General features: G+C 40.4%; 2 protein-coding genes across 4 annotated transcripts; one reads left to right on the plus strand and one right to left on the minus strand.

The window, feature by feature from the left end:
- The first annotated feature begins 1,229 nt into the window (after positions 1 to 1,229).
- On the plus strand, positions 1,230 to 15,757 carry esrra (estrogen-related receptor alpha). 3 transcript variants are annotated; one of them, XM_010785639.1, is made up of 8 exons: positions 1,230 to 1,482; positions 3,022 to 3,124; positions 7,408 to 7,800; positions 8,376 to 8,492; positions 8,576 to 8,689; positions 9,735 to 9,902; positions 10,677 to 10,946; positions 12,761 to 15,757. In XM_010785639.1, the coding sequence occupies exons 3-8, from the start codon at positions 7,410 to 7,412 to the stop codon at positions 13,012 to 13,014; spliced, it is 1,314 nt and encodes a 437-aa protein (XP_010783941.1). In that variant the 5' UTR covers positions 1,230 to 1,482; positions 3,022 to 3,124; positions 7,408 to 7,409; the 3' UTR covers positions 13,015 to 15,757. The 3 variants fall into 3 exon arrangements, with proteins under 3 accessions (XP_010783941.1, XP_010783943.1, XP_010783942.1); XM_010785641.1 differs by having other exon boundaries at positions 7,408 to 7,788; XM_010785640.1 differs by lacking the exons at positions 1,230 to 1,482; positions 3,022 to 3,124 and adding an exon at positions 4,021 to 4,149.
- A 2,182-nt stretch (positions 15,758 to 17,939) lies between these two features.
- On the minus strand, positions 17,940 to 19,465 carry evpll (envoplakin like). Its single transcript, XM_010785692.1, has 4 exons — positions 19,369 to 19,465; positions 19,084 to 19,238; positions 18,251 to 18,374; positions 17,940 to 18,161 (listed from the first exon to the last, which is right to left on the minus strand). The coding sequence occupies exons 1-4, from the start codon at positions 19,429 to 19,431 to the stop codon at positions 17,940 to 17,942; spliced, it is 564 nt and encodes a 187-aa protein (XP_010783994.1). The 5' UTR covers positions 19,432 to 19,465.
- Between the last annotated feature and the right edge of the window lie 889 nt (positions 19,466 to 20,354).

Consider the following 20,354-nt stretch of genomic DNA (forward strand, 5'->3'; position numbering starts at 1 on the left):
GTGAAAACTTCCCTCCTCTCGAGCCAGCTGTTACCAGGCATGTTAGAGATCGCAGGGGGGGGGGGGGGGGGGAATTCTGCCTATTTCGAGAAGCAGCAGGCTACCAAGTTAGAAAATAAACGTGCATTTAATTGTTGTTATTGGCTACAATAAACAGTAGTAGCATACAGAAGAGATGTTTTAGACATGTTTGATGATGCCATTTTATTGTTGACTACGCATATGGCAAACCGTCTTGAAAATAAAAAATATTATATATTTTTAATTCAAACTACTATCCCTTGATTATGCCCTCTTCTCACCCCATTGCAGTGATCCCCTGATCTCCTGTTTCTTGGCTCCTGTCCAAATAGTATAGTGCTGGAGAGAGCCGGGTCAGTGTCACAAGACCAACAGCATGACTACATTTTCCATCGAGGTGTACTGCAAGCGACATGTATACCATTATTTTTCATTCTCTCTCCCCTAAAGCTTGTGGCATTGCCTTAATTCAAATAAAAGTGTCTTTACAAAAGCCATTCTGATATTGAACGGAAGGTAAGGAAATACAAAAACTAATAAAAACGAATAATAATGCCAATACATTGTACATGTATGCGTTATTCAAGACCCTGTGGGAATTTCATGTTTTTATTTATTTATATTGAGCTGCAGGAACAGATTTGGATTAGTGCTATGACACAACGGATTCAGCTGATGTGACACATTCTTCAGGCCGCCGGATCTTCATAAATAGGCTGTACCTGAGTATATTAGGAATAACGTTGACTGGGTCACATATTTATTTTTTTACGAGTTGCAGGCCCTTATTATAATGCTGATGACGCTGTTGGAAGGTGCGTACGGTGGGACGTAACGGAGACACAGCGGACGCAAATTGGACAGAGGGAGGAGGAAAGACACGGGATATAGGTGACGTCACGGAGCTGCCTCAAGCTAGCGAGCGGGAGCTAGGAAAAAACCGGAAGTTTCTTAGTTTGCCAAAATAAAAACGTAATTTGTGTTAATTTGAGATAAACCAGCAGTTATAGGATTCTGTGGAGCAATGTTCAGATATTTTTAGTAAATGACGAGTCCCTTATATTCGGTGTTGCATTTGCTTTAAGAGGTTAGCTTGCTCGCTAAATTTAAAAAGGTTTTCTGAGTCGAGTTTTATTTTGAAACTTTTTTAATAACCGGATGTTCGGTGTTCCTCCTTGAAATCTTGATGCTGAGGTCCAACTACAACCTCAGCGTTGGCAGGGGAAGACGAGAATTTATAACGCCAGTGTACAGACCCGAGCAGTAGGATAAGACAGTGTCGCCGGTTGTTGTTATCGCCTCATAATCCGGTAACGTAGGGATGCGATGTGAGTCACCCTGCGAGGCTTGGACAGCGCCGTTGCACCGGTTAAACCGACCGTGGACTTGCCTGCCGCAAATACTTGCCTGACTCCAGATTAAAAAAAAGGCAACAACCCTGCGATGTTTTTACATTTCCCAGTAAGTATGGCCAGCCTTACTAACCCTACACTGCAGAGATAGAGCATATCGTGTGTTCAGATTGTTATTAATCTCTTTGCGGAGATGTCACGGTGTTAACGGGAGGCTGATGTGCACGCACGGTTCGCCTGGCAGAGCTAAGTTCGCCTGGCCACGTTATTGGGGGTAGGGGGCACGATTCGGCGAATAAACATTTAGTATGCTGAATTGTGTAATCTCCCCCCTAAAAAAATATCCACTGACTCATTCCAACGAAAACACATGCTATAACACGAATGTCTAAAGCTGTACTCGTCGGTAAACCACCCACAACATGTCTTAAATCTGATGTCACTTATCGAGTAAATGAAGAATGCAGGGCTATTGTTGAATAAGATGCAGTCTTAGAAATATCTTTGTAGGTCCTCACTCACAATGCATGTAAATCCTGTATGGGCTGATAAAACTCCGCACTTCTCCCACTGTACACACTTTATTTATTAGTGTAATTCAACGCCCCCTAGTTATTATTCTTCCTGTCTTAACACACTGAACTATGAAAGACACCGAGCCTGCTGGACCAGGATTGAGGTCACTGATCTTAAGGCATAATCCACTATGGCAATTAACCTTTCACCGGTCCGAGATCAGTAGACAAGGTCACCCCTGGGTGCTGTTCTCGCTGCCTCCACAGCGCGCCGCATTCAAAAGCCTCTAACTGAGTTTATGTCCAGTCAGTGGGATGCACTATCAGTGACAGAGACTGGATGCACCTTAACAATATGATAAGAAAGCTTTGCAACCATTTAAAACGAGGGAAGGACTCACTGATATTTGTGTTGGGCAATTTAATTCAGAGATAACAATACCAGGAATTATTATAGTTTATAGCCTACCAATTAAGAATCCAGATCTACAGCGTTAATTCAAATGTATTGTCTTGTTTCAAAGGTCAGTTTTAAGTTCTGATCAGTTCAGATCAGCACATTTTTGTTTGTTTTCAAATATTAAATATTCACTTTGCTTTAAAAAAAAAAAAAACTTCGCATAACTCCGGTTTCATGCAGTGTTTTTTTATTGAATTAAAACTGGTCTCTTTAATTATTTACAGATTGTTATCACCAAACTCCAGCTTATGACATTGCATGAGAGAGTGAAAGACAAGGTGTTGGCTTTACTCTGTCTGTCCTTCAAGCATTCCTGTAACTGTGACCTTTGGAGTGTGTCACGCAGCACAGGGGGGAGGGTACTCATGCAGCGTGCAGAAATCTGGATAGATACAGTGGAATATGTATTTTAAGAAGGGAAAATCATTACTACGATCACACAAGACCTTCCTAAACTAAAGTATTTCCAATATATATGAGTACATTTGTAGATAATAATCATTCCATTAATCTGATGCATACAACTAGTTCTCAGACGTTATGATGAGGCTGGACAATATGTACTGTACTGACTTACTGACTGTTAAAATGACAGATGCAGGAGGGACCTTGAAAAGTGACTTGGTTGTAAATTCTGTGACGGCACTAAAATAAACCTTTGCTTACTTTGCAGGTGTCCTGATAACTGCAGACCTTAAACCAAAGCAGCATCACTTCATTGCTCTTCATCTGGGAGTCACACGTGTATAATCTACAAACTCCAGCTAAGCTAACAGGTAATTTTTTCACGTGACATTTAATGAAATATTGTATTATATGCTTCGACACGCGCTATGCCTGGTATTTGTAAAGGTCATTTTTATGATGGACTTTTAGCTGGCAGTGTAACAACTTTTTGGAAAAACATGCAGCCAAAAGAGGGATGTGGAGGGGGGAAATTCAGCCAAAAAGGAAAACTATTATGAAGGTTTTGACTTCTCTTTTCATAATCCAAAATATTAGGATGGGCTATAACTGAGTGCTTATCATTCTGTTGCAATCAACTCATGGGCATGTTGAGAGGAGGTCTGTGATTGCTCTGCAAATCTAAAAATGATACATGATGGAAAAGTTATGTATAAAGGGGAGAAAGTATCACTCCCTTCTTGAGAAGTAGCCTATAAATCAGTTTGAGAACATCCAAGAGAGGAGCAGTCAAATGATCAGTTTTGATTCCATAACTTTTACATTTATATTTTAGTTTTTTGGGACATTAAATACATTTTTTCAATCACAATCATAGTGTTTGCCTAACATGTGTAGGCTCAGAAGCCTGGCATTTTCTAAATTCCAAAACAGATGAACACAAACAAATTTATGAAGGATATCTGACAGGTATTTTGACAGTTAGAGTGAGTGAAAACTTTGGACTCATTAGTCATACACTGGTATTAAATGATGACCCTGCCAGTCTGTTTAGTTATATATATTTATCCAAAATCACCTTTTATTATATTTCTATTATTCCATTTTATTTTTACTAACATTTAGTTTCTTTGACAGTCAAAGCTGGACAATACTGCTGTTGGGTAACAGTGTAAAACTGTTTCCAGAGTGCTCCTTGACCTAATGTGTTTTAGCTTCAGTCCTATATCCCACCATTATCATGTACCAGCTGTTAGAGAAAGCCGATTGTAGCCCGGCCCATCTCAACACACAAGCTAGCGGGCGCTGGCAGTCTGGAAACCGATTTTCTATTGAACCTGTGCCATGATATCACACCTTGGAGAGACTTAAACTCTGTAGTAGTCTCCGTTATCAGGTAAGATGCTAGTCCGGGTTAGAGTGATAGAAATACACCTCGTCCCCAGCACGAGAGAGCTGGTCAGTCAGGATTAACGCTAGCTGCTGTTAGCCTAGTTAGCTCAGGGTAGCTAACCTGCAGTTGTCATAATGCTGTTTGTGAAGCTAATGCTAACGCTACTCAAAACAAGCTGGTACGTCAGTTTACAGTTCACACATGTGTATATGGAGAGTCAACACCATTAAGGCTAACCCTCAGTTGAGAGTACTTACTGTTGAACCTGCTTTAAAATAGTTTTAATGTCGTTATTATGGCTCGCCTTTGAACGTTTTCGGTACTGAAAACGATGTTCCCCATTTGCTAAAGGAGATGCGCGGAACCGGCCAGTGATGTACATGGTATGATTGTACTGTGCTTAAACTGTAAGGAGAACTAAATAACGGTATCTGGGCTCAGATAGTCCTGGTGTTGTTGGCCATATACTGAGCTTGTAAACTCAGCCCAAGCAAGCTAAACTTTAAACAGGCAAGGTTTGCTGTGACCCCCTTGCTGCTTGCCAAACAAGTCAAAGGGGGCAAACTCCATCCAACAAGTACAGGGTTGGATTATCAGCTGCAGTAATAAATATGATAAAGGCACACTTGGTTTGCATTGAGTGATATTATAACCTTTCTTCTCCTGGCCTAGTGTCTTGAAACCAGCTTGAAACCCACAATGCTAAAATTATTTCTCTACAGCTACACTTCCCTGTATTACATATTGTATTTTGTATAATGTAAAGCAAAAGGTAGACTTAGTTGATAGCAAATAGAATTCCTCCTCCCATTTCTTTTTTCTCAGACTATCTTGAACCCAGTTTATATGCCTGTTTTCTAACTGCTTTGACAACCTCACAATCTCATTTTCATGTACATGCTCTGACTGAAGAATACAGGCAAAGTATGATGTGAAGCATATGTGGATGTTAAGTTGTCACTAGAGGCCTGTTCATTATATACGAGTAATAACATTGTCCTTTAGCTTGGCACGGACAAAAAGCATATACCACAGGTCAGGACCGCTGAGCTCTCATTGATTATTTACCATAAACTCTGATTGTTGGCTGATATTTTTGAGTCAGGGTAGTAGTTAATATGTTAAGAGCTTGCTTGTAAATGATCTTATATCTGGTCTATACAGGTACCGTGGTATTAGCCCACACCATTAGGTACATAGAATACAACTGGATAATGTTGTCTTTGTGGGCAGGGTTAGGGATTGGAGCATTGACCATACGCAATGCATTTTAAATATTGCAACACTTGGTAAATATATGGGCAGCAACTAGTGTATCAGCCACAACTGATAAAGGAGTGAAACATAAATTGGTTCGGGAATAGCGGTGTACTGCCAGGGTTTACACATGAGAAAATCACAAGTTACTTTCAGGTCTTAACTGGATTGAGGCTATTTAGGCTGCAGGGATCGTCTTCACACAGTGGAACAAGAGGATGAGCAGTTGAGCCAAGAGACCCTTGGCACGCACTGCAATTAATGCCCCTCTGTTTATCCCCTTTTATCCTTCTACCCTGATCATTTAAGGGCTGCTGTCAAAGTCAAATCGACAACAATTTAATTTACATGAAAGCTGCGAAAAGAATTGATCAATCAGTTAGATGTCTACTTTTTAATTAGTTTGATTACATTTTTTCAACATTCTTGGATTATAGCCTCCTGAAGGTTAATAAGTTTTTATGTGACTCCTCAGTTAGAGACAAAAAAAGTCATTTGGGCTTTGGTAAACCAGTGATGCCCATTTCATATACTACATGTCAAAGAAAGCAAGTTTTTAGCCTTATTATCTAATTTATAAAAGATACATTACATTATATTACATTACTTGTTAGACACTTTTATCCAAAGCGATCTATGGCAATCTTGAACTCCAAATCCCAGGTGAATCTGTCTGAGATTTGGAAATGCAAGGATTTACTGATAGATTTAGAGAAAACATGTGATGGAAAAGATTCTTCTCGCCACTGCAGTGCTGAAATTGGGCCACCGGTTTCCTCATTTAAGGAAGTATGGCTGCAATGTATATATTTGTATTTATAATTCTGGTATCATAAGCCTTTGGTGTGCCTTTTATTTGAATTTGTAAACATACTACATGTTCACAATTATTTTTAAAAAGGCGCAATCACAAGTATTTATTGTGCATGTCTGTAATTACATTGAGAACTATAGACAGCCGTTGGCAGGCGAGCAGGATGCCGCAGTACTCATACTGCCTTACTTGAAGTTATGTCTCTGAATAGGGAAGAGCGGTCACTGTTTATGAGCAGAGCGACCTTCATCCAGTCACCTTGGCTATTTTAATGTCCACAGACGTCCCAGACAAAGACTTCACGCTGTGGGGATGAATCGAGGGCTGTGCAGTTTTCCTTTAAGCGAGAACGGTTATGCTTCGAGTTTAAGATGTTTTTGAAGCCTAACTGAGGTAACAACTAGAGCAGTCAACACAGGACCTAAGTGTTAAAGAACTAGAGAGGGAACGAGCAACTCTTTTGTCTTGTTAGCATGCTGATAATGCAAAATCAAAATGTTTCATGCTTCCATGCTTCCAGCTAAGAAAACTGCCTATGATATTAAACTGACATAAGCACACGTTTCTTAATCATAAGTCTTTTGGGGAAGATAGGAGTAGGTCAGTTGGGCTTAAACTGAGCAAAGACGTTGGTCTGAATGCATAGGACTTTTTGTTTTACTGCGGGTATTACCGTCAGGTTGCAGCATTCCCAGTTCAAATATTAGCTCATCATTGCTGCTCTGTGTGTTTTACTCTCTCATACTTTGTCTATTCTCAATATACTGTACTTATATATGGATAAACTAAATGCATTGGTGCAAACAGTAATGATCAGTAATGGCTGTTTAAAAAGGCTAACGGTTCACGTCTTAGACAATGGTGGGGCCCCGTAGCACTCTTACTCTCTCTTTTAGTTTGAAGAGGCCAAAAAGGAAAATAAATCAGACATTAACAAATGAATTGCAAATATGAAACTGACATTATTTTCTTGAATTAAACGATATCTGACTCCCATAAGATTGATTCAACAACATTTTGAAAATATTAGATTGCATTTACTTTTTGTTGGTCTACACAATCTGATTTTTGCCAAGTGTTAGCACATTTAGATATTGGTCCATTTTGACCATTCAACGTGTAATCAATGTAAAGGTAAACGGTTGTATTCCCTTATTCACTTAGTATTTTTTTCATTTTTTCCCCTCTAGGCATGTCTTCCAGGGAGCGCCGCTCAGACGTCTACATAAAGGCAGAACCGAGCAGTCCGGAGGGGGGCGGGGGGGGCCGCAACAGCCCTGGCGGGGCCTCCTCGGACTCCTCTCAAAGTGGAGGCGGAGGAATCAGAGGAGACGGCGTTAAACGTTACTCGCCGCCACTCTACACACCGGCCCTGCGTTGCCACTTCAAAGATGAGGGGGGGGATGGGGCAGAGGAGGGCTCCACTGGAAATGGAGCAGGGCGATGCAAGTACGCCCTGAGCACGCTACCCAAGAGGCTGTGCTTAGTATGCGGGGATGTGGCCTCAGGTTACCACTACGGCGTGGCGTCCTGTGAGGCCTGCAAGGCATTCTTCAAGAGAACCATCCAAGGTGTGTGTCGTGGTGAGGTTTTAGAGTAGGCAGTTTTCTATTATTCTATTCAAGGCTTTCCTTAAGGTGTAATATGTTGCATTGTTGGTTGCTGCTTGTAAACACACCATTCAAATAAGCCCAATTTTTCATTGTTTCATGCATGTTACATTTGTGAGCACAAAAAACACATCCTCACAACCCCTCTGGAAGGTGCCCAATTTGGATTGAATACAACCAAAGAGCAGACTTCATCCTGCTGTGGGCTCTGTGTGTGTGTGCTTGTTTGTGTTGGCAAACTAACACACCAACAGGAGTACACAGCAAAATAGACATTAACACTGTACCTCGTAAAGATGCAGAATAAGGACCCACATACTAAACGTGTACATCTTTAACATGTCTAAGTATAATGTCGTAGCCCCCCTGGCTAATGCATGGTCTGTTCAACAAAACATTTTGACAATTTTTTTTTTAACATGATTGCCAACTTGGGCACCTTGTATGTTTAAAATATCAGTAAGATTCAAGAAATTCAAGGAGTACGTTTTCATATAAATCAAATTCTCATTCATACTTCTTATTTCTTGTTCTGTTCTTCTGTTAAGGAAACATTGAATACAGCTGTCCTGCATCGAACGAGTGCGAGATCACAAAGAGGCGCAGAAAGGCTTGTCAGGCATGCCGCTTCACAAAGTGCCTCAAAGTAGGCATGCTAAAAGAGGGTGAGTGTTCAGACTTTGATGTTATAGCTTTTTGTGGATCTTTTAAATATGGTAAATGTTTAATCTATTCTTTCCCTATGCAGGAGTTCGTCTTGACAGAGTCAGAGGAGGAAGGCAGAAGTACAAAAGACGTCCAGAGGTGGAGAATGCAACATACCAGAGTGCCCCTCTACCACTGACGAAGGAGAGTGAAAAAGGTGGGATTCATTTCCCTGTCTTGTGATTTGTTTTGAAGACTCTGTGTCAGCGACAGCCCTGGCGTGAGGCATCATTTTTTCCGTCTATCAGTTTTTCTGTCTGTCCGTCACATCTGTCGCATTCTGGTGGACTAGATAAATCAGGAAGGCCAACAGGGATTATCTTTAATTTAACGTCCACTTGGACTCGAGTTGAACTGATTACAGTTTGGTGTTCAAAGGTCAAGGTCACACAAAATGTCTTATGGAAAAAGAATGATGTAGTGATGATGATGATGATGATGTAGACAGATGTGGATGTAAACTGTTGGGACTGGTTGGCAAAGGCATGAAATCACCAGGGAATCATTTTAGTGTGTTTTTTATTTTTTTTATTTAGCAAAAGGCGTCTTGTCAATTGATTGTGTGCTGGCAAGTTTAATGTACCTACAAACTAAGCTTGCTGCGGGGAGCATGCAGAAAACATAAACAAATATGATTGAATTATTAAACACTGCCCTCTGCTGCCAAATAAAATTGATCATTGCAAATCTTTGCTTTTTATCTGAGCTGATTTGCACCAATTTAGATCAACTATCCTGGAGATGATTTACATAAATATGCCTGAGGAGTTTAAAGCCTAATCTCTCTGTTGTCCACATAGACATAAGAATAAGTGTGTGATAGTATAAGAATCAAAGCTCTGTATTTATCCCCGGGTTAAATTAGGTTGCTCCATTTGGATTCAAAGATAAAGAAAATGAAAAACTAAAGATCTTTACATAAACATAAGAAGTTGAAGGAGTAATGTGCAATATATAAAATAAAGAATACAAATGTATATAAACATAATGAATTGAAGTACAAGTCATAAAGCCTTGCAGTATGAATACAGTGCAGTTTATATACCATTTACAGTGAAGCATGTTGCAAACAAGGTTTTAGTTTTTAGTTGCTACCTTGGTGCAGTGTGTCTATGTATGTATGAACATTATCTGTGCCTTTTGTCTCCCTGTGTCTTACCTGAGCATCATTTGAATGTATTGTTTTTGTTTTTGTGGCGTAGGTTCCTCCAGCATCATTGTGTCCCACCTTCTAGTGGCAGAGCCCGAGAAGTTATTCGCCATGCCCGACCCCCTGCAGCCCGACACAGCCCAGCGCACGCTCACCACCCTGTGTGACCTCGCGGACCGGGAGCTGGTCGTCATTATCGGCTGGGCCAAACACATTCCTGGTAGGAGACGCCGAGAGGATAACACAGGGGAGGAGAGGCTGGGTGGCATGGCAGCGGGGGCAGAGAGATCACATCTGGCATGTTTTATCCAGACAATGACTTAGGAAACAAATACACTTTTCTACATCTGGATTTATTTTGAAAGAACTGGAATGTAATTGGCAGATATGAACCTGGTACTGATGGCTGAGAAGCCTAGATGATAGGTTCAACAAAATGAATAAGTCAAACTAAATGTCAGCTGACAGTTGAGTCACCAGTAGGCCTCTCACTATACCTACTTTTGTTGGACGGTTTATCGTCCCAGGAATATAGTATTATCATTTTAAGACCATTTTATTTCTCTAATATATTGATAATCTAAAATGTTCAGACATAGGAATTGGAAATGTGAAAAAAAGTATTTATTTTATTCTAAATAAAATCAAAATAAACCACCCAACCAAAACACGAAATGAATTGGACTCTCCTACTCTGTGTTAATAATGCTAGGGAATACCCTGCTTTTTACATGTCGGCCTAAATGTTAGTGACATCTCATGTAAACAAACACACAACAGCCACTATCCAGGTCAGGAAACCCAATCGAGGTCATGTCCATTTATCATACGATACGTCAATAACCTAATTATTGTGACAGGCCTAACCATCAGCTGCCTACAGTATGTAAGCCATTATCATTCTACCAAACAAAGTGCTTGCAGAAATGTGAACCTGTTGCCAGTTAGCCTATAGTCTAAGTTTATAGTTAACTGTCCGTCTCTTCCTCTGCAGGCTTCCTGTCGCTGTCCCTGGCAGACCAGATGTCCGTGCTGCAGTCGGTGTGGCTGGAGGTGCTGGTGCTCGGCGTGGCGTACCGCTCGCTTGGCTGTGAGGACGAGGTGGTGTTCGCCGAGGATTTTGTCCTGGACGAGGAGATGTCCCGCGTTGCTGGACTGACGGAGCTAAATGCAGCTATTAGTCAACTCGCTCGCCGCTTCAGGTCACTAAACGTGGACCGGGAGGAATTTGTCATGCTAAAAGCCATCGCACTCACTAACTCAGGTACTACTAGTGGTATTATTTATCACATCAGAGCCTTGTTAATGTATCCGTTCTGTCTCTCGCTTACTATAATATTAGCCTTATTAACGGGTAGTGCTCACCGTCTCTGCTCACAATTTTCCTCCACACAACTAAGTGCAATATTGATTTGAAAAACGACACCCCCTTTCCTGTTTGTTAGGAACATTATTAGGTCGTTTTCTGGTTTAAACTAATGCAGTCTATTACAGCAGCTAAGCAATTACATTTACCATCATGAAGGTTTTTGTTGAAACTGTTTTAGAGTTATATTCATTTAACTTCACGATCATTCTGAAGCCTGCAGTTTGCTGTGCTGCAGTTTTATTATGAGAACAGTTCGTATTGAATAATCTAAATGATTCGGCCTCGATCGCAAAGATTGAATCATCCTCTGGGAGTAGAGAAGGCATTTTCTCTAGAATTTATCGTAGTTGAAATCGAGGAGATATTATAGGCCTGATCAGACTGGTCATTACTTGATTTGGGTTGTGGTTTACCGAGAGGAGTTTTTAAATATTTAGTATACCCTCTTTGATATAATCTTAACATGATGCAGTTTAACACCACAAAACAGACACCAAACTGACCCAAAAAGTTAAATTACGCCTCTCTGACACAGTTTAAACAAAAATGTAATACATAGCAATAGTTTTAGCTAGATGCACAAGCTAAACTAGGAACTACTGTAAGTGTATACTTTCCTATCTTTGGCATTGTGTGACAATGAAGAATATGTATGTCCTATTTGTGAGTAGCTGGTGGCAACACAATCAGTGGATTAGCTGGAAGGAGTTGACATGACAACAGGAGAAAGATCTTGTATTGTTAGGAATACCTCGTGCTTTTTTTAGTTTCAGTTTTTAGGTGATTGTATTGCAAAGTATGGCAATATTACATCTATACACAAAGGGCAAGTATCGATCGTTTATTATATAAATGATATTGCTGATACAAGTTCAAATGAACTTAACATCAGATAAATGAGTGGGGGCATAGACCGCACCAGCATAGTATTTCTCTACTGTTACAGATCTTTAATGTGTGAACACATGGCTTCCCTCCCAGTGAGTAACAGTGGGTTACATTGAGATGTATACATTAGTTCAGACAAAGCTGTTAAAACGCGTATGTGTCGTCAAAACGCTCTCTGTGCTGAGTGTCCTCTTTGTAAGCAGGAAATCCCACACTGCTCTGCAGGGGGTATGCACAAAAGGTAGACCTGGCAGGATGCACACAGACCCCCACTCACTAACTGCAGTGTTAACTTGCCTTTCATCTTACACAATATCTTTCTTTTTTAAAGATAACAAGTCAATGGCCATGACAGGAAGAACTAATCTAAAATGAGTTTTGCATTAATAAGAACATAACTTATCACACTACTATACATATGGAAGATGTTTTGAAATCGCAATAATGTATAGCGACAAGTATCTTGAGGCCTGTTATTATATCCTCCCCAATAATGACGGCAAAATACAATAACATTATTGCTTATGGTCTTCTAGGCAGGCAGACATGTTATTGTAAAAACATCCAGTGTTGATTCAAGTGCATTAGCTGTTGAAAGGTCACAAGCCTGGACCTGTATGTAGTCATAGAGATTCACTAAAGGTTACTGTCAACAGCAGGTCATGTAGCATGGGCTGCTACCAGCTCCACGGTGTGGTCTGTAAATAAAGGTTGCCTTACATTTGTATTTGTTGTAAGTAACTGGGCAAAGCAAGCACTTTTTGAGAAAATGTAAACCCCCGACACATTGCCTTACCATGTGCTCCCTGCTGTTCTGTCAGACTCTGTTTACATCGAGGACATGGAGGCTGTGCAGAAGCTGCGGGACCTCCTCCACCAGGCCCTGCTGGAGATGGAGTGTCAGCGGCGCCCAGACGACGCCCAGCGGGCCGGACGCCTCCTTTTAACATTGCCCCTCCTCCGACAGACTGCCGGTCGCGCCCTTACCACTTTCTACAGCATCAAGACCCGTGGTGGTGTGCCCATGCACAAACTATTCCTGGAGATGCTGGAAGCCATGATGGACTCTCCCTAGAGCGGCAAGCAGCAGTGAATAGGATGCAGAGAAAGACCCAACAGAGATCTAGCCCTAAACAGTGGACAAGTGGTTTGTGAGGAAGATTTTATTAGAGAATTTTTAATGAGGGAAATGGTCCTTTCTTTCCCTTTTCCCATAGACTACATGAAGAAAGGAAACAAATGAGAAAATAAAAAAGCTCATGTCCCTAAATGGGAATAAAGACTGAGATGTAACTGCCACACTTTGGTAAAAGGCTCCGACATCAAAGTGAGAAAACATTTAATGTGAATGCCTCAGTACGAAAAACAATTTTCATGCTATGTTCCATCACAGCATCGATCTGCATTTGCATAACCACTGAGGGAACAACAGAACGGTATCCGAGAACAGACTGCTAACATGTTGCTTTTGAACTCTTTCAAAATAAAGCAACGTGTCACATGCAACGAAAGCCATAACAACATATCTGGCGAAAGACTTTGAGGGTCCAGTAAAGGGGCAGATTGACATGCACATGGAGTGCTTGTATTTAATATAGTTTAGTGTGCCGTTGTAGGCAAATTCATAGGAATTACTTGCAATATGTTTAAAGCAATATAATGACTCGATTGTTGTTTGTCACATTTAAAATGTGGATAAAATGGTAGTTATGTGAGTATACCAGTAGTCCTCCACTTTCCAGACCCCAAGTGCTCATTTTTTTTAAAGAAACAAAGCACGTAGGGGGTTAAAAGCTGGATTTGGGAACCACTGATGTACAGAGTAGGTGCAGCTTTCTTTATAAAAGGTTGTGCAATTGTTTTGAAGTGGACGAGAAGTGCATATGAAGGTTGTGCGCTCACAGAAAGATTTGCGTGGAAGGTTATATATTCGGTGTTGTTTGTAAATCTGCACACAAAAAAACTGTCTTCGACACAAGCAAGCGTGTGCGTTAGTGTGCAGTCCAAACCAATGAGCTGAGATCAGGGAAGGACACTACTCTTTGACATTAAAGTGTGGCAACAACAGTGCTAAGAACTGAAATGCATATGCCTCATCTGCTTTTTTTTATGTACAATCCTCCGTTAGATCTAACCACCATTTCTGACGTCAGTGTTGTTCAGAAATAATGGTCTGACCTATTTGATTTATGGGCTATACCTTCTAACACTAACCCTGGTGTATGATGAGAGGTTGCTGCATTTTCTGCAGTCATGAAGAACGTTGCATAAAAGATCTCCATTGTTTCAATGACAGATTGCTCCAACTTTAACTTGCAAGTGCCCGCAACGGGCTCAGGACAACAAGAAACGCAACATATGCAACATCTTCCTTTTGGGTGTTGTCGGGCAACATCCTGAAAGTCCTACTCATTGATCAGCAAGTTTGTATACCTACAATAGAAGTGATCACTGTAGTAAGCTTCACATGCAATGCAAAGCTACAGTATCTGATGTCAAGATCAGATATGATATTTAGTGGCCATACGGGCCGTTAATCTTTCAGTCATGTACAGTTCCATTTAAAGAAACAAACATGCAATTTATAGTGGAAGATAATAAAGCCAGCAAATGTGATCCGAACCCTCCCCCCATTACAAAATATTTGTGGAGCTTACAGTGTTCTAACATTTGTAAAGACTTGAAACTTGCTTTTTTCATACATTTTCCTTTCTAGGATTTAAGGGTATTTTATTTACATTGTGACATTGTTGTGGGTTTGGTATTGAAATGACGCATTCTATTCAGAATGATATGAATTGTTTTTGTTTAACGTAAGCAGTTGTGCTTTTTCTGAAGCTGATTGTCATTTGAGGGATCAATTTACATGGCTCTATAGATTTAGCGGCTGGCTACAGAGGGCTACCTCAGGAGGCAGTGTAAAGCCAGATGGCCAAATAACTGTGGAGACTAACATAACTATTGATCTTTGGATTTGTCATCTTAAATTTGAACATTGGATTTATTGAATGTCTTTGAATTGCAAACAACACCTGCTATTGGTTATTACTTTGTTTTTATAACTTTAAGTTGTAAATGGCTCATTAATCTTGCTTTATAGGATGCCCCATGGTACTAGATGCTGGTACGGTTTCACAAGAATAATGATGCAGTTCAAAAACACTGGAGTTCATAAATGGCAGTAAATAGTTCTACTTTTAACACACGGGTGTTAAAGCAAGGACACTGAGTTACCGGTTTGTTTTGGTGTTCATAAGTTACAGCTTACATGTTCATCTAGCAAACAATGTAAAATAAAAGCCTGGGTCAAATTAGAGCTGATAAAAACTCAATCATACATACAATAATAGATTATTTATTGGCATACGAATATTTCTTGGGTACGGAGGGTTAGAGTGAAGGCAGGGTCATATGCAGTGTCACTGTTAAAATGTTAAAGTCCTTTGTAGTTTTAATAAATATGTGCGCATAAATATAAATGAGCAATACAATAAATTACCAAACCTCACACATTTCCTTGTATAGCCACAGTGTACATTTAACATTGCCAGTTATAATGAAGCATAGCTATTAAACGTTATATTATTTAGAAGTTCAAATCAATGTTTGTATTTTGAAAGACTATTTAAATGATTAAATTCTATTTTTTACTCAATTTACTGTCGTTTGTTGACACTGCTTTATTTTTGTGTGTGATATTGGCTGTGAATATCTGTGTAGTTTTTTTTTCCTTTCATTTAGATAAACCAGTTTGATGTCCTTGTCTAAAACATGTCCACATACAAATCACTGTGAAAAAAGTGAGATCTTCCACTGTCTGACGCAACGGGGAGTGGATTATTGTAGGTGCTTTGTGTTGTGTAATAAATGGACACACCACCACCACCACCACACATCATCGGTCTCATCTCTCCCTGTGTGTATTTATGTATGGGTGTTTGTGTGTGTATTGGATGGGGGATAGTGTGATGACTGTTAAAACTGTCAACTTCATAATTAAAACATTTTTGACCATGCAGTGCACATATCACATTTGGACAATCTTAATTGATGTTGAGGAGCATACTTCACATAAAGCTCCAGCATGCTCCATGTGTTTGTGTATTCATTTTAAAGCAACTTCTTGCAAGGCATTTGACGTTTTAACCTACATTATCCTGTCAAGTGTGTCTGTGTAGGACTGCTGACTTGTGTGCTGTGTTCAAGCTAAGGTAAATAAATAGGACTTTGAAAAGAGAAAAAAAAATATATATAAAATTTCATTTAAATTACTGGATAGATAGATTATTTGTTTATTTAAAATGACATGTCAACAGTGGTGCAATTAACTAATTTACCACACATAAGAATACCTTTGAAATACTTGTACTTCACTCAAATATTTGCTTTTTATAATACTTGATATACTTGTACTCCACTAATATTCAATAGGAAATAGTGTAAGTTGTATTCCACTACATTTTATGTGACGCTCAAATATGATTCAGTAGGCCTACTACACTGCTTATTCGTCTATAGTTGTAGTATTTAAAACTGGCTCCACATTGGACAACATGACATCGCTTTTTAATGTGTGTTAGTGTTAGTGATAAAAACTGAATAATATAGCATTATTAACTTTCTGCATGGATACTTTCAGTGCATTTTCCTGACAATACTGGAATCTAGACTTTTACTTAGGTCTTGATATTTACACCATGGCATTTTCTATTTAAACTTGTGTTTCTAGTACTTCTTCAACACTACTCCACATGTATTAGTCATTTACATTATACATGGATTTAGCTAGCAGATGGCCCATGTAAATAAAGGTTTAACAGGCCCAAATCTGGAAACTAGGTTAAATCCCAACAGCCAAAGTCAATGTGGGACACTGCTGTAGGTTAACGGTGTGGTAAGGTTGAGTGACATAAAGCTTGAGGTGTGTCTGTCGGACAGCAGGAACGCAGCACAGGGACAATACGCAGGACTCCATACAGGAAACAACTAAAGACTAGCTGGTTAAATAGCGAGCCGTAATGCTTCTCACCACACGCACTATCACCAAGAGCACCCGTGTCCTCCAGTGCGTCAAGCTGTTACATACTTCTCCGGTTGTCAAAATGCCGATTCAGGTAAGTCCTGCATGGGATTAGCTGTGTGTGCTTACATGGCTAGTGCAAGGACGTGAGGGTGTCATTGAAATGTAATACACGACAATGCTCCGTCCTTAGCTGTGTGTACAGTGTAGCTCGCTGTGCTAACAGTCCCTCCGAAGCCCGTCGCCATGACAGTCACTAGCTAGGATTTAGGCAATTTGTTTGATTATCACGACTGTCCCCATCCTCTCGGTACTTCGCCAGTAGCTTTCTCGACATCTGCTGGTTATTTAAATGAAGCATAATGCAAACTTTCAATTATTAACGTAACACTAGCTGCCTTTTATACAGAGACGCACGGAAACTGATATCACTTTTTTAAGAACAGTGAAGTTAAAATTAAACTTGCGTTGCCCCGTATTACCTCCACAAAAGTACGTTTTAAAATATTCCAAGTTAAAAGTTCCCTTTACGGGGCAACGCAAGTTTAATTTTAACTTCACTGTTCTTAAAAAAGTGANTGTCTAAACGAGACGATTACACGTCATCTCGCCCAACATTAGCCTCCTTTAGCTTAGCGGTGGTGACGTGAAGTCATGTGACCGTGCTGTAGTTCCATTATAGCCCAACATTAGCCACCTTTAGCTTAGCGGTGGTGACGTGAAGTCATGTGACCGTGCTGTAGTTCCATTATAGCCCAACATTAGCCTCCTTTAGCTTAGCGGTGGTGACGTGAAGTCATGTGACCGTGCTGTAGTTCCATTATAGCCCAACATTAGCCACCTTTAGCTTAGCGGTGGTGACGTGAAGTCATGTGACCGTGCTGTAGTTCCTTTTCAACCCAACATTAGCTTTTTACTCCACAAACCATTAAGTGGTGTTAATATGTGGAGATTATCCTGCTGAACTAAACGTCTAAGTATCATAAACGTTTCTTTGCCATATGTATGTATTGATTGTGATGTAACACTGTTTGCTGGAGGTCGGCCCCTCTCTGGTTGTGTGCTGTTACCTTGGAGCTGGTGCTGCTGGGCTGCAGCTGGTCTTTGTACGCCTCGATCTCCTGGTGCAGGATGTTATGTTCTGCCATCTGCTTCTCCACGTCAGGCAGCTTTGGGCCGTACGCGTCTGACTTTAACTGTCTCTGTAAATCACAGAAACAGGACCGTTTTCAACCTGTGACCTTTACCAGTCATGCAGATGTTCAGTTAACAAAACCCAAGATTAACTGACCATTTTGTCGTCCAGCAGAGGCCCCCAGTCGATCTTCTGTTTGGGATCCAGAGTTTTGACCTGGGAGTACAGCTCCCTGTAGATGGAACAGTCCTTCACCCAGCGATCGTGGAGGTTTTTCACGCTGCAGGAGGAGGAACCAGAGACAAAGAGATTTCAGTCAATGAAGCGTAGAAGGGTAGAGAAAGGGGAATGTGGAAATGAATATTTGAGGTGGCTATAAGTCTCGATGGCATGTGACACATTACGAGTTTTAGGTGCGTCTGTTGGCATGCATGCAGAAGTGGAATTTAATAGTACACACACAAGGAAGTACTGTGCTTGAGTTCAACTGTGAGTTCAACACTTCACTAATCCACAATACTTTTTACTTCGCTTAATTCATCATACAGCTATAGCGCCACTAGTTACTTTAATAAGCAATATTTTTGAATGAATAATATGATGATCAAATATCATGTTGTGTAAGAAATTAAACTAACCAACTGTTTATTCAATAACATCTGAACAATTAGACGATTAAATAATGTTTTAGAGAAATTAATTGGCATCTATGACCATTTAAGTATTTGTATTTATTTATTTTGAATAACATTTCGTTTTTGGTAGACTTATTAAAATATGTTTTGAATTTATTTTTGACTAATTTTGAGTCATTTATGTTTTTTAGTGAAGCTCGAAATTATTTTTACAATTTAAAATGTTTTTTTGTTTGTTGATAAAAAACCTCAAACATCTCCCTCCATCTCCTTTTTGTATTTCTACTTGTACTTGAGTAACAGGTGAGAGTGCTTCCTCCAGCACTGCCTGCATGTTTCTGGGTATGAACTCACTCCTTCTCGATCTCGTGGGCCTGCGGGTGCCCCAGCCTCTTGGCTTTGTCCACGTCCATGAAGAGGTCCTTCAGGAGCCCCTCGGCCTGCGACAGGGTGTCAGCGTTCTCCCTCTGGTGGTACAGTTTCAGCTTCTTCTCATCGCGCTCTGTGTCCTAAGAGGGAATCAAAGGAGCTTTGTTTGAGTCTGATTCTATCTTTTTTATCACAAGGAACTTTGCATGAGACAATATTAGCCATTTTAAGAAGTGTGCCCAGCAGGTGTACATGACACCTCTCTCTTACCACGCCCAGATGATGCTCTGCAGCCAGGATGCTCTTCTCTACTTGGTCGGCATTTACCTGCATCCGAGAAATCACCACAGCCAGGTCCTGGGCCTGAGCCCTGGGTACGAAAACAGAGAGGTGACGGTTACAATCATCCAAAACACTGCAATGTGAGAAATACTGAAGACAGAAGAAAAGTTAGAGAAGAATTTATATTTTTTAAAGAGGTCTTATTCTGCTTTTTGGGGTTCTCCCTTTCCTGTAGTGTGTTCTATAGGCTCCTTTGTTTGCTTTCTGAACATAATGACATCACTATGTAACACTCACGCTCCTATTGGCTAGCACTCCAAAACATTGTACATGGTAGGCTAAGGGGCGGGACATCTCTAAGTTGTTGACCAATCACAACAGAGCCGGCCAGCTAACCAATCAGAGCAGACTGGGCTCTGGTTTCAGACAGAGGGTGAAAAGAGGTGCTGCAGCACAGGCAGTATGAGAACAATCAAGAGCTAAATTCAGCACGAGAGGACTCTTTAAAGTAGAGACACTACATACTGATATACACCTGAACATCAGCAGGAGAGGACTCTTTAAAGTAGAGACACTACATACTGATATACACCTGAACATCAGCAGGAGAGGACTCTTTAAAGTAGAGACACTACATACTGATATACACCTGAACATCAGCAGGAGAGGACTCTTTAAAGTAGAGACACTACATACTGATATACACCTGAACATCAGCAGGAGAGGACTCTTTAAAGTAGAGACACTACATACTGATATACACCTGAACATCAGCAGGAGAGGACTCTTTAAAGTAGAGACACTACATACTGATATACACCTGAACATCAGCAGGAGAGGACTCTTTAAAGTAGAGACACTACATACTGATATACACCTGAACATCAGCAGGAGAGGACTCTTTAAAGTAGAGACACTACATACTGATATACACCTGAACATCAGCAGGAGAGGACTCTTTAAAGTAGAGACAC

Source organism: Notothenia coriiceps, unplaced genomic scaffold (assembly GCF_000735185.1).
Source record: "Notothenia coriiceps isolate Sejong01 unplaced genomic scaffold, NC01 NC01_scaffold00028133, whole genome shotgun sequence".
In the NCBI taxonomy this organism is placed as follows: Eukaryota; Metazoa; Chordata; class Actinopteri; order Perciformes; family Nototheniidae; genus Notothenia; species Notothenia coriiceps.

What these genes read in the sequence shown, in the direction of transcription:
- evpll (XM_010785692.1), bottom strand. Translation starts at nt 19,431, where the DNA reads ATGCAGGTAAATGCCGACCAAGTAGAGAAGAGCATCCTGGCTGCAGAG. An exon ending in GCCCACGAGATCGAGAAGGA is followed by an intron (nt 18,375 to 19,083) that starts GTGAGTTCATAC and finishes CTCCTCCTGCAG; the next exon opens with CGTGAAAAACCTCCACGATC. An exon ending in CTCTGCTGGACGACAAAATG is followed by an intron (nt 18,162 to 18,250) that starts GTCAGTTAATCT and finishes TGTGATTTACAG; the next exon opens with AGACAGTTAAAGTCAGACGC.
- esrra (XM_010785639.1), top strand. Translation starts at nt 7,410, where the DNA reads ATGTCTTCCAGGGAGCGCCGCTCAGACGTCTACATAAAGGCAGAACCG. An exon ending in CATCCAAGGTGTGTGTCGTG is followed by an intron (nt 7,801 to 8,375) that starts GTGAGGTTTTAG and finishes TCTTCTGTTAAG; the next exon opens with GAAACATTGAATACAGCTGT. An exon ending in GACGAAGGAGAGTGAAAAAG is followed by an intron (nt 8,690 to 9,734) that starts GTGGGATTCATT and finishes TTTGTGGCGTAG; the next exon opens with GTTCCTCCAGCATCATTGTG.